Below are 13,708 nucleotides of genomic sequence, written 5' to 3' on the forward strand. Positions count from 1 at the left end.
ACGCCGCCCCACCGCCGCGCGGGCGGCCGTTGCCCAGCCCCGCTCGCGCCACACGCCCCGCCCCCAGCCGACCAAAACATTGACACGTGCGCTTCGCTCCCCCCTCACGTGACGCGCCTGGCCCGCGCCTGCCGGTGACGCCACCGCCCCCTTCCGCCAATGGAGAAGGGCGCTGCCGGGTAGCAACAAGCGCCGCGGCCGGCGGCCAATCAGCGGGGCGGGGGGCGGGGGGAGCGCAGCCTCATGTTACTTCCGTCAATAGCCCCGCGGCCCGGGCCGAGCGCGCGAGGGGGTGTCGGGCCGGTCGCGCGCTGTGGGGAGCGGCGCTACCGCTGTCGTGAGGTGAGGGCGGCGGCGTGGCCGGGGCGATGAGGGCCCGGGTGATGACGGCCCGGGTGATGACGGCCCGGGTGTACAAACGAGGCGGGGAGGGGTAGGGTGTTGGGACTGTGTGTGTGAGGCCCACGGGCCCGGGGGTTTGGGGCTGAGTGTGGACAGAATGGGCAGGCTCGAGAGGCTTGGGACTGGGTCTTAGGGGCGTGTGGAGCTGGACTAGTTTGGGATAAGGTGTTAGGGTCAGGATGGGCAGATGGAAGGGCCTGGGGCTAGGCATGAGGTGCAGCATAGAGGGGGCTGGGGGGAGGTGTCTGGAGCCTGCCTGGAGGAGTGGGGTGTTGGGATATCAATAGGCTGCATGAGTATGGGAGAACTGGGAGATGCAAGGGCTGGGACAGCAGCAGGCTGGAGGGAAGAAGCCTAGGGTAGGCAGTTCAGTTGGAGAGGAGGAGCGTTTGTGCCTGTTGGGAACTGAGAGCTGCATGGCCTGGATGCACTAAAATAGTTGTATGGGGAAATAACAGTCACAATAGGAGTGGGCAAGAGAAAAACTGAGGAGTTGATGAATCATGGTCTTGCTGAAGTTTGAGACTTGATTTGAGACAGTTGTTTGATATGAAAAAACATGGGGTAGGATGCAGTCTGTAAGCAGACTCGGACCTCTGAGTCACAGAGGGGCTAGCTGGGCTAGCTCCTAGAAGGCGGCAGTCTAGATGGCTGTAGTGAGGGTGTAAAGGAGCAGTTTCTATCGAAAACTGAGCTGCTGAAGAGATTTTGTTAGCATGCTAAAGGAAGAGATGGGTGTGCTGTTGGATTGTTAGGAAACAGGAGGACCTTGCCTGTTCCCATCAAGTTGGCAACAGTCTTGCTACTGAACAACAAGAATGGTTTGGGTCATAATGACATGTTCTCAGGTATAGGAATATACAGACAGATCTCCAGTACAGTGACAGAGTGGTAGGATGACTTGCTGCAGTTCTGAATGGCATTGCAGTGATTTTTTGCTCACATGGTGAGTTATCTACCTCATGGAAAGCAGAACTCCCTTACAAGTGCAAGGATGGCTGGAGCACTTACTGTAATCTCAAACTGTACGAAGCTGGCATACACAGCCCTCCTCTTCTGTGCTTCTTTCTGGTGGTTCTTGTTTCCTCAGTCTTTTTTCCCCCTCTCCTGAGGAAAAGGTGTATGGTGCAAAGTGAAGAACTCTTGTTCTTATTTGGTTTTAGGAAAAAGTTAAATGCGATCAATGTCTTGTCTTGAACCCTTGTTGTTAGCTAATGACCACATTCCTTTCCCAATCCTTTTTTTGCTTTAAAGAACCCTGTCCCACTGCATTTTCCCCAAAATCCAAGTCTAGGGAGCTCATCTTTTGTTGTGGTGAAAGTTTTAACAAGTAAACAGCTGCTTGCTATTACTGAAGGTATACTACATAAAGTATGCTGGAACTCTTGAAAGCAAGCTCTGGTCTGGAAGCCACAGGGATGCTTTAGTGCAATGCTGTACTGGGAAGCAAAGTCTGAGTGGAGGCAGAGCAAAAGCATGAATTTTCTTACCTTGTCCAGGCAGTCATACTCTTATGATCACTTCTCGTGTGAAAGAGATGCATAGGAGAGATGTTTATGATACACTGCAGCTTTTTAAAATTTGGTCACTTTCTTCTGAACAACAATCAAATCTACACTTCAGTCCTACAGGCATTGAGAAACAATGGGATTTTTTTTTTCTAGTTGCATATGCGCTGTTACTAAAAGAATACTTTTACATTTCTGCCTCCATGAGCTCCAACTTTTGAGCACGAGTACAGGTCATTTTGTGGAGTTGCTACTGATGGATGCACTCTTAGCTGGTGCAATAGTGAAACTATGTCTTGGACTAAGAATATCTGTTTCTTTGGGGAAAAAAAATAGGTCAACGTGTACGAACCTCACAGAATACTGACTTTTTGTAATCTTCCACAAATGCTTAAGTAATTTTAAAGAAGTTAAAGTAATCTGTCATTTTTCTAATAGCTTTTTATTTTTTTTCTCTTAGAAAGATAATGTGCTGAATATATCATTCATGTCTCTGAGCTTTTTGTCTTAAGTATGGTTTTCCAGGATTTCTGGAGCAGACATCAGTAGGCTTCGATGTGTGTTCATGCACTTCCTGATACTGTTGTTGTTATTTTGAAAACACTTAATGTAATATTTTTGAGGAGGGATGACTGAACATTTATTCTGTGCTGAAACCTTGCAATGAAAGACCATCACTTTTCAGGCTGTAAAGATCTGGAAAGTAGTCTGGTTTAGAGCATGTAACTATTGAAGCATGTCACTTTAAATGCCAGTACAGCTCCCAAGGAGGAAGTTATACAGAGCACTTACACTGGTGGCCTGATACCTTGAAAACACAGGGTTTTTTTCCAAAGTTTAAGAATTTATAAAGCATACTAAGCATCCTATGCTGTAAATTATGATTAGCTTTGGACTTCAGCTACTTCCATCCACTTGAACAAAATACTCTATCTTTTCTTGTATTGTTTTCAGGAAGGTTTTTTTCTTCATCATTTTTTTTGTAATTTACCCTGTTAACTTCTAACAATACACATTCCCACCTTGCTGCAAGTATGTATGCAAGTAAGGTTTTTTTCACTTCCTTTTCCCAACAATTCTTTATCAATGTAAGTATTCTTGAAATATTTTAAATCTTTTTTTCCGAGTTATCCTATTCAGCCTATAATGATCTCTGTGGTTTCTGATAAAATCTCTAGATCTTAATTTTTGAGTAATGGCATGCACCTACAATAGTGTTTTATCTTTATATCAGAGCTGCTGACCAGGAGTAGATTGTGAGTTCTGTATGTCTAGATAGGGTTCAAAAACTTTTGGTTTATGTTTGTCTAAGACGATGTTTTTGACTTGCTGTTTGCTGTTTTCTGAGTCTCTTTCAGTGATTTTTACAAATTTTCAAGTGAATTCTGCTTATCTTGGCAGGAGTAAAAGTACTTTAGCCTATGTTATTACGAAATGCACTCATGAGCACCAACTATTTAAACAGTTGTATGATAAAGACAAGAGGCCTTAATTTCAGTCAAAATGAGAGGAGTTCTAAATAACTTGGAAAAACAGTGTGTTATGGTTCATATTACTCCTAGGAAGCAGTAAAACAATAGGAAAAGCAGATAGGCATGAATAGAGTTTGTGGTGGCTGGAGGAAAGGATGTGGTAAATTTTGGAAAAGATTCCCGTTAGATGCAGAGGAAGGCTGAGTTATGAGTAAGAAGGGGACTTTAGTCAATGCTGAGGGCTAGACAATGCACTTCGTTTGGTGTGCGGTTTTTTAATTAAAAAAAAAAAAAACTGGCTCACTCAACTTGTATTTCTTCAGGCTTTGTATGCATCTGTGTCTTCTCCTGTTCTAACCAGGATATTGGGCAGATGCTGGTCAAGGGTGCAAATGGATAAATAAATTCATAGTGATGTTTGACTGATGTGGCCTAATATTTTTTTCAAGTTGAGAAGATGTTAGAAAATGCATACTTGTTAGGAACAAAGCTGTTGGTGTTATATATTAACATATGTTTCAAATATGATAATGCTATTTTCCCTGTATAGCTTGCATATGAAATCTCTAGTTAAAATAAGGAGCAACATGTATGCATGATGAATGGGACGAAGAGGGCAAAAGCTAGCAAGGTCAGAGTCTTCAAAGTGTAGAAAACTGCTTTGTTCAAATTCTTACTTAATGTGTCAGAAGCAAATCTCCCTTTTGAAAAAGGACAGCAGAACACTGTTTGAATGGTATACCTGTGATGACTCGCATCTGTTTGTAGGAATTTCAGGAGACATTTCACAGTTGACTTTATGTTGCAGTCTCCATTTGTCCTGGTATCCAGTTAATAGCCTAGTGTGGGAGGTGACCCTCAACAACAACTGAAAAAATATTTGGGAAAATGAAAATTCCTTTACTAAGCATCACTATACAGTGTAGCACAAACTCAGTATTTATAAGCCTTAGAAAAAATAAAAGGAGCAACATTGATTTTTGTAGCCTGTCAAACTCTTTAACAGCCATTTATTAGTCAGGTCTCAAAATCAGTAATCTGTTTCATCATGGCGGAGCAGATTACACAGGATACAATTTTGCTCGTTTTGGTATCATCCCTTTCCTGGACTACCATGATTATTTTCCTTGTTCTCTAAAGAACTAGGAAACCTAGCTTGATCTAATAAATGTTGAACAACAAGAAAAATTAGGTTACAGAATCAAAAATGTACTTAAGAAGCCACTGAATTTTTTTCTTAAAAGGACGCTCTGCAGACACCTTTCTTTCCTCAAGGTAATCGTTATATTTTTTTAACATTGAAGAGAACTGAAATAATGACAAGATGTTTTGCAACTTTTCTTAATAATTAAATAATACACAAACAATCTTCTTGCTGCTTATAGAGAAACCATGCCATTTTTGGGCCAAGACTGGAGATCCCCTGGATGGAGATGGGTTAAAACAGAAGATGGATGGAAACGGTGTGAACCCTTCAGTGCTGCACTTGAGGATGGGAATAATCAGCTGAATGGTATCAGTCACACTGTGTAAGTTTAAAAAAAAAAGTGATTCTGCATAAGTTAATAGCAGGTGGGATGGCAAAGATTGACTTAATTTCCATTCGGACTGCAAGTGTTTGTGGTAAATGTTATCATCTATGTATGCTAGAAGTATACAAATGCAACCATGTGTTTTGTTTAGTTAGGCAGACAGGAGACCCCTATGGAGATTGTCTGTCTTTTGTCACTGCTTCGTGAGTTGCTTATTTTAGGCAGACAGATCCCATCTTATCTTGTATGTCTTTAAAAATAAAAAAAAAATTAAAAAACCCCCCACAACTGTCAAGTACTATTTAAAGATAAAAGTGATACTTACAAATTGTGAGTTCAGCAGGCATATTGAAATGTTACCTGGAAGTGAATAAAGACTTTCTGCTGATTGGGTGTTGAATTAGGACTGTTTATGGCAGTCATATAATGCCTTTGCTCCAAATACACAATTAATGGTAGTTTTACGGTAATTCTCTAACACAATATATGACTGTATATGCTCCTGTAGAACAGGTGAGAAAGATATTAGTTAAATAGAGTAATACTTGTGGCAGATGCCCACAGACTGGTGTGATATAGCTTTGTCCAAACAAATTTCTACTTGGTTTCTCCACCAAGAAGTAATTCTCAGAGATAAGCATTCTTGGTAATAAATTCCAGCATAATGTGTTCATAATGAGAAAAGGGAACACTCAGTGTTTTGTTGTTAGTCCAGTAAATGATACAGTAACTGGTCTGATTTAGAGGGAATTTACTGGCAAGCTAGGACTTGCGGTACTCATATACCTGTGTTTTCTAAATTTGTGAAATAAACCTCAAGAGAGTTATCAAGCAGTGAAGAATTATTATTAAGCTTATCTTGACCTACTGTTTTCTTCATGCCTTTTTTTCTTCTTGTGTTCATCTGTCACTGATATTATCTGGGCTTCTTTTTCCACACAGTCTGGCCACTGTGGATACAAAAGACTATGCTTGTCTGGAAGAGTGTCCAGTAAGGCTTCAACATAAAAGTTGTCTTAAATACCTTTGAAAAAATCTTTTCTTCCCTCTTTCATATATTTTTAATAATATAGTTGGCAAATGAAAGGAAATCTAATTTAATTTTGATCGCTATTTGCACAGTTACTAAATAATTAAATTTTGTAGGTTGCTTTAATGAATATTGTTTGGCAAGTATGACATAAATGATCATTGTTTTTGTGAATATCATTAAGACTTTTGCTCTTCTGATCCTAATTATATGTTGAGATATGTTTATCTTTTCTCCAGAGACCAAGGTGAGGTATTTTTATTGCTGCTTCAAGCAAAAATGCTAGATTCCCCACCCCCCAGCTTAGTCTTGAAAGAACTTAGTACTGAACTCCTGGAGTTGTCTTGCTAGAAACAGATTTAAATCAACTGTTTTTGGAAACATATAAGAGTATTAAAGTTCAGGACTAAAATAAGTACATGTATTTGAAGGGACTGGCCATGACATGCTCTGGGGAAAAAAGTTTTCATTAAATCTGAGGTGTTTCATGATTTGGGTTTCTTAGGCTAGCTTGCCAATTTGTCAGAATCCCAAACTCGGGGACCAACCTAGTCTGCAGCAGATGCCCTCATCTGTAGAGGTTCCCAGTTCACCACCTTCATCTTGTGCATCTCCTACTTAGCGAAGCCAAACCACATCATATTCTGTAGACCCATTTTTTTTTTTAAATTCTGCTTCTGTCTATTCAGTTAAAAATATATATTGTCCAAACTTAGACTACAGAATTCAAGTTGGTACTTCTTGACAAAGTAGCACTGCTTGGGAGTAATTTCACTACAGTTTGAACTTTGGATCTATGAGTTAACCTTTGCTGCTAAGCAGCAATTAATGTCTATTTGCACAATATTATAGAACAATTTGGGGCGGAAAGTACCTCTGGGGGTCATCTGGCCCAAACGCATGTTCAAAGCAGGGCCAGCTGAGGTCAGGTTGTATAGGGCCTTGCCCAGTTGAGCTTTGTGCATTTCCAAGAGCGGAGATTCCTCTCTGGGTTCCTGTTCCAGGTTCCATTATCCTCACTGATTTTTTTTTTTTTGTTTCCCCCCCCCAACTAATAAAAATTTCTCTTATCACAGATTGTGTCCATTACCACTTGACTTACTACTGCCCACCTCCTCTAACCTTACAGTCTAGCTCTATCTTCTTTATACCCTCATATTAGATATTGACAGTAATCAGATTTCCTTCCACCACCACCTCTTAACACTGAACAAGCTCAGTTCTTTTACCCTCATGTATCGTGTGCTCCAGTACCTAATCACCTTGGGAACTCCCCACTGGACTTGTTCCAGTATGCCAATGTTTTTATTGTATTGGGAAGCCCCAGACTAGACACAGTACTCCAGATGCAGTTTCTCATGCCAAATAAAGAGGGATGATTACTTCCTTCAGTCTGCAGGATACGCTTTTGTTAACTCAGATCAGGGTGCAGTTGACTTTTTACAACACCAGGGCACACTGCTGACCTGTGTTCAGCTTTTTATCCATGAGACCCCTAGCTCCTTTTCTGCAAAACTGATTCCCATCCAGCCTGTACCCAGCATATACCCAGGCATGGGGTTCTTCTATCCCGTGTGCAGGGCTTCGTATTGAAGTACAGCAGTGTATTGTGTCTTGCTGGCTGGTTCTCTGTACCATCTTAAGCTATTTGGAAACAATTATCTGTGTATATTGAATAGACAGCCCAGCTTAGGATATCTGTTAACACGATATAGTACCAAGTAAGGATGAGGCTTGATAAAATGCTTCCTTCCTTGTGGAAGAAGCATATAGTGAACAATACATAAGTACTTATATGTCTCTTTTTAAACTGCCCTATGAATAGGGATGATGGTGTATGCCAGTCTGGCTGTCCTAACAGGATTTTATTTATTTTCACTCATTAAATGAAATAATATTTTTCACCAAAATATTCTGTAGAAATCTATGCTAAAGGTAGTACTTGACTATTGTATTCCAGGGAGCAGTTATGGCAGTTTTCCTTTAAAAAGACTGCCTTCAAGCTATGTAGTTGACTGAAACCCTGTCTACTATTACTTGTGTTCTCTTCTGTGAGAGAAAGTATGGATAGAGTTACTTGCCAAACTTTGTCTTTTTACCAATTACAAATACTTTCCCTTCAGAAATTAAAAAGATCTACTCACAAACAGATTCAGAAATAAACCTTCAAGACATGTAAATAATTTACATAAATTGAAGAACATGTTTTTATTAAAATAGAACTTTTTACCTTATTCAATTAGTCATCCAGTGCCTTGGTAAATCCAGTTGATAAATTAGTCAAAAATAGTGGACCTAATGATAACCATCCTTGAACAAACAATCACTTGTGCAGGAACAATTTAAATTATTTGGAATAATGTTTGAATAGTTGCACTTTAAATTAGTTCCATTTATGGGAACTGAGATGGAAGAAATGAGACCCTCAGTTCTGTAGCTGTTACTTATTTGGATAATGAATATTACTATATAAGTGAAGAGTGCCTTGTATTCAAGGTATACAGTAGCTGGAAGTGTCGTTGAGGCAGTGCTCGTTCAAGCTCTGTGGGCTGAATGCTGGCCATGACTACCTGCAATTTGTACCTATAAATTCTAGCACAGATACATATATCCAGTGCCACAGCACTGTGTCATTGAAGCTTGGTGGGGGAGAGAGAACAGCACTGCCTTACAGAACTGTATGTAATACCTCTGAATAGCCTGCAACTTAGGAGTAAAGCTGTTTTATGCTTTCCTTCTAAGGTAAAAGAAAAAGAGAATCAGACTAATCTAATAAGATTTTCATGATGGTGATATGCCTTTTTTTGTGGGTTGGGCTCATATGAACTACTCGGGCTGGCAGGGTAGTCATTTGAGTCTGTGGTGTCTCTTCTCTAATTCTGTAAGTGAGATACGGTGTTCACAAATGTGTTTTTGGTACTGGATAGAAGTCCTTGGATTTGAATCTAGTGTTAGATAATTTTGGCATTTGACAAATGTATTGTAATGTTATTTGGTGCAGGCACTTACCTCAGGATTTTCCATGCGTGGTCAAGCTGTAAATGGCTTTGAGTCTCTTCTAAAACACTTAGCATGTCTCTGCAGGTAATTGCATGACTTGAGGGCATTCCTTCCTCCATGAGAAAAGAAGCAAGGGGATGAGGAAGAACAGTTGGAGTTCAGATAGCCCTGTCAAGTTTTCCAGCATCTTAAGTGTCATACCCAAGAGGTTATTTAAACACTGTTATGAAATTACTTTTTTGAAAAAGCTGAAATTCTTGCATGCTTTATGTAGGGTATTGTAATTCTAAGGACACCAGGTACCTTGCTTTTAGAAGCTTTAGAATATGAAGAAGTGCATCATCAAGACAAGAAAGTAAGAATAGCTGTAAATTGGCAGTATTATATATGTATTTAAATCCTTCCAGGTGCACTCAGATGTCATGTGCAGTATTATGGTAAAAACATTAAATTAAGGCTTCTGTTACACCATATGGCACGTGCAGCACTTGATTTCGTTTCTTGTATCTTAGCTTGGTGTTTGGCGGGGGCAGACGTTGCTTTTGGACATGGTGGAGCAGCTTTGTTAATCATCAGCCAGCTTTCCAGATTTCTGGAAGGCAGGCTAACAGTCCCTGGGGAAGTGCCTGTATTTCTGTCCCATTCTTCTGATGTCTGTGGGACCCTTGCTTTCATTCTTGGTAGGAGACAAAGTTTGTCAGGAAGAACGGTGATGGTTACAGGTAAGCAGGGAAAGACTCTCCACATGAAGTGGGACAGAACGTGAGGAAATAAAGCCTCATATGAGAAGATCCTCAGAGAGAACAGTCAAATTCATCTTCTCTTGAATTTGAATCTAGTGTTAGATAATTTTGGCATTTGACAAATGTATTGTAATGTTATTTGGTGCAGGCACTTACCTCAGGATTTTCCATGCATGGTCAAGCTGTAAATGGCTTTGAGTCTCTTCTAAAACACTTAGCATGTCTCTGAATGTCACAGGCGAAGTTGAATGTCAGAAAAGGTGTTTGAAATAGCCCTCTTCATCTTCACAATTCCTTGTATTAATTGACTGTCCTTAAGCTGTCTTGCTTGCTTATCTGATGCTGGAGGAAGTGTATATTATTGGGGGGCAGGGGTGGGCTTTAAATCATTTCAGGTACATTACCGGTCTAAACTGCCTTCTAGGGACACTTCCTCTCCAGGAACAGAAGAAGGAATTGTGCCAGACTAACCCTCCTCTTCTAAAACTGGCCTTCAGGAATGCTGCCTCCCCTCCTCTCCCCATTGCACTGGGTCAATGGGAATGGTCGTGTTTCTGTTCTGCCTGAATTATATTGCAGAGTATCAGGCCTATCTCTCTAGTCTTGTATCTGTTGTTAGGATAATAAAGCTAGGTCTGGGAGCTTTGGACTCTATTTCTGATTCTGTAGCAACTTTTCTGATTCTGTAATAACTTCTCATGTGTTGTGGCGATGCAGTTAATATGCTAAAACATAATTAATTTAATGATTTTAGTGAGCTTAAAAAGATTATCTTTGTGATAGCTTTGGAAAAAAACCCTGATGGATTGGAATGGTACATAATCTAAGTAACTAGTCAGTGTTGATGTTCTGCTTTTGTCAGTTGCCAATTCCTTTTCTCCAAACTCTTTTGCTGTTTGACCAGATATGATACCTGGCAATGTTGCATAGAATACTGAAGTTGTTGAGTCTTTATCCTCTGCTTTAAAAATGGTAAGACATGAACTAAGGCTCTCACCTTGGATTGAGCTCTATCTGAATGCAGAGGTATGTTAGCTTTTTTCAGGATTTAAACCTAAGATGAAAACAACTTTCTATTTCTGAGTCTTCTCAGCTTGTGTATCTTTAAGCTGAGCTAGCATTTACTGATTAGAGCAATTAAAAAACCAAAGCTTTTCTACAGTGTTGTTTAGTCATCCTCTTTAACAGATGGTTCAAGCCTGAAAATTTTAACTGTATAAACTAGTAGCAATAAACTAAAAAAAAACCCTGATTTTTGCAACTTAATGCCCAAGTACAGGCTATTTTTGAATAAACTGGTGTCCTTCAGTTTTACAATGTTCAGCTGTTGCTGGTGCAATTTGAAGTTCAAACTGACATTGATAGATTCATCTGGCAAATTCAGATTAAAAAATAGTCATGAATGGGAAGGGTTTTGTATACAACTTTCTTCTCAAAGAATAATAATGGAGAAATAAAATATTCCTACAGTTAAGCTTCACTACCGTGTATCCTTAGTTATTCTGCTTCTCTGTGCAAGACTGTGGCCTTCATATGAAGTATCTTCCTTTTCTGTGCTAGAAAAATGAACACCCATTCTTATCTGTATTGCTGTTCCTTTAATTATCTGCAAAAATGGAAAGCAAAACTTTATGAAACTGTGTAGACTTCATGTAGCACAGGCAGTTTTAAATCTTATATGCATTTTAGAAAGGTTAGTTTATCCAACAAAACTTTTTTAATAGTTTCTTTATGTTTTTATATATATGTGTATACACTCACACTATCTATGTATTTTATATTTTTTATATATATATATATATATATATAAAAAGTATAGTCCTCAGTGTTAGGTTACATAGTTAATTGTCAGAAGTAACATAGGTATAGTTGACTCTCTCTGGGAGAGAGGAGGGTAGACCACGTGGTTCTCAATGCTGTACAAATCATTGGTAAAACAATTGTGACACCTAAATTATGTACAGTGTTGTGATCCAGGCATTTATTGACAGAAAGACTTTCTTTGCCCCAAAATTGACAGTAATAAAAGAGATGTCTTTCTTTGCTGTCTTTCTGCCTATACGAGGATGTGCAGTAATTCTGCACTGACTTTCACCTGTGTGCACAGTTTTTCAAGGCTTGGTCCATTTCAAACAATGAATTTTTGTACACTAGAGCTTTGCGGACAGCCAGCTGTCCAGTTACTACTGTCTCCTCAGTCCTTCCTAAATGTCAGCAATGACTTACAAGATACCTATTAGGAAGATACTTTTGTATTTAATCACTTTGACACAAAATTCAACCCAACTGGGAAAAAGAGCAAGACAGATTCTCTCAAGATATGTGTTGCTCTAGACAATCAGGTAGAGGAACATCATTAAACATAGGATTTTTTTTTCCAGCTGGTAGACTTTAATGCAGAGAATTACAAGCTGTATGCATCAAATATTTAATCACTGCTGTTCTAATTAGATGTGTTTATTTCAGCATCTTAACTGGTGATGATGAAGAAATATACAGTACTGAAGATTGTGAGTTTGCAGCCAAGAAAAGAAAAAAAGATCATTTTAGGAATAACACAGATTCACAATGTAAGGCTGGTTTGGTTTTTGTGGTTTGTTGGGGTTTTTTTCTTCATTTATTTTAGAAGACTCTTGTAGGTTCAGCAAAATTTTATAATAGCCATTCATTTATGTTCACCTATAGAGTAGTCTTCTGAGTTATGTTTACTTTTGTATTGGCAACAAATTCTGGTGTCAGAAGTGATGATACATCTTAATTGAATTGTGGCATGGATCATCTGTTGTGTGATTTTTCAAAGATCCAAAGGTAATTAATTTAAGAATAGTAATTCCTGAATAATAAATGCCTTCTGATAATAACCACTGTTTTGTTTTGTGGACTAGTTTTAGATTAAATTCTTCTGGAAGCTTATGGAAGCTTCTGCTTACCAAAGCAACTGTTTTATTTTTGCTTAATTCAAATTCTGATTAGTGTTACAGTTCTAGAATCACTTCATAAATAAATCTATTTTGTCATAATACCTATAGCTCTTGGTAAAGACTTTATCTGTATTGAATTTCTTGAAAATAGTCCCTTTTTTTAAATTAAAATATCAAAGCCATTTTTGTCAGTTCTCATTTTTAAAACATCACCTGTTCCTTAGACTGCAAATATGTGTATGACAGCAAGTAAACTTATTGAAGTAGAGAATTTGGTAGAGTAGGTAAAAAAAGGTAAGTTGATAAGCATCTTTTTGGTGTTTCTAATGCTTTGCTCTTGAAATGATCTCCATTATTTGTATATTCCCAAAATTGTAACAGAGATGGTCTTGCAGAAAGCTGCGAGCTTCCCCAGGCTTCTCTGGGTGTAAAGTATTTCAAAAGATTCAAGTGGCTGTATGTAAGAGCATGCTTTCATTTGACAACATACCAGACTTCTGAAAGTTAAAGGTCTGCCTAGTTGTCTTTATTAGTCTTGTATAGTTGACTTCCCTGCGGCGTTCTGCAACTAGTTGAACCAAGTGGATGCAGAGCAGGCACCTTTACAGAAGAAAATAGATTAGAGGGGTGGAGTGTTCAGGAACAAAAAGGTTGCTCGTTTCTGTACTTTCCTGTGTTAAGTGCTAAGGAGCCTGTTGGATTAAAAAAGATCAGGGGTTTTGTAGGATAAATTGACTGTTGTTGGTACACAGTTGACAGAAGTTGTGCTACATCTGCCAGTTGTGTGCCAACTCTTGTGTTTGATTTACAAAATTATTTAACTTTTCCTTTATTTTTTTGAAGTACATAACTTCTGAAAATTTGTAGTCATCCTTTTCAGCCTTTGTAAACTTCCTTCATTAAAACTGTTCTACCATCTCTCCTATCTTATGAAGCATTTTATTGAGGATGGTCTGTTTTGTTCAGTTTCTTTCTAGAAGGCATTGCCTAAAGTGGAAGCCTAAAAATGCTTATATTTTGATTTTATTTTAGGTTTTTATCGTGAAAAGTGGATTTATGTTCATAAAGAAAGCACCAGGGAAGTAAGTCCTGCATGCTGT

At 39.0% G+C, this 13,708-nt stretch overlaps 1 protein-coding gene across 5 annotated transcripts in view; it reads left to right on the forward strand.

Moving 5' to 3' along the window:
* The first annotated feature begins 267 nt into the window (after positions 1-267).
* Positions 268-13,708, forward strand: part of FBXO25 (F-box protein 25) — a 34,443-nt gene continuing 21,002 nt past the window's right edge. For 3 of the 5 annotated variants that reach the window (XM_076332866.1, XM_076332867.1, XM_076332868.1), the window contains exons 1-4: positions 268-342; positions 4,768-4,911; positions 12,154-12,257; positions 13,641-13,690. In XM_076332866.1, the coding sequence (XP_076188981.1) occupies positions 4,775-4,911; positions 12,154-12,257; positions 13,641-13,690 (291 nt within the window). In that variant the 5' untranslated portion in view covers positions 268-342; positions 4,768-4,774. Of the gene's footprint in view, positions 343-4,767; positions 4,912-12,153; positions 12,258-13,640; positions 13,691-13,708 lie in introns of those variants that run through there. The other 2 variants (XM_076332869.1, XM_076332870.1) reach the window with 1 other exon arrangement.

Source organism: Aptenodytes patagonicus, chromosome 3 (assembly GCF_965638725.1).
Source record: "Aptenodytes patagonicus chromosome 3, bAptPat1.pri.cur, whole genome shotgun sequence".
Lineage (NCBI taxonomy): Eukaryota > Metazoa > Chordata > Aves > Sphenisciformes > Spheniscidae > Aptenodytes > Aptenodytes patagonicus.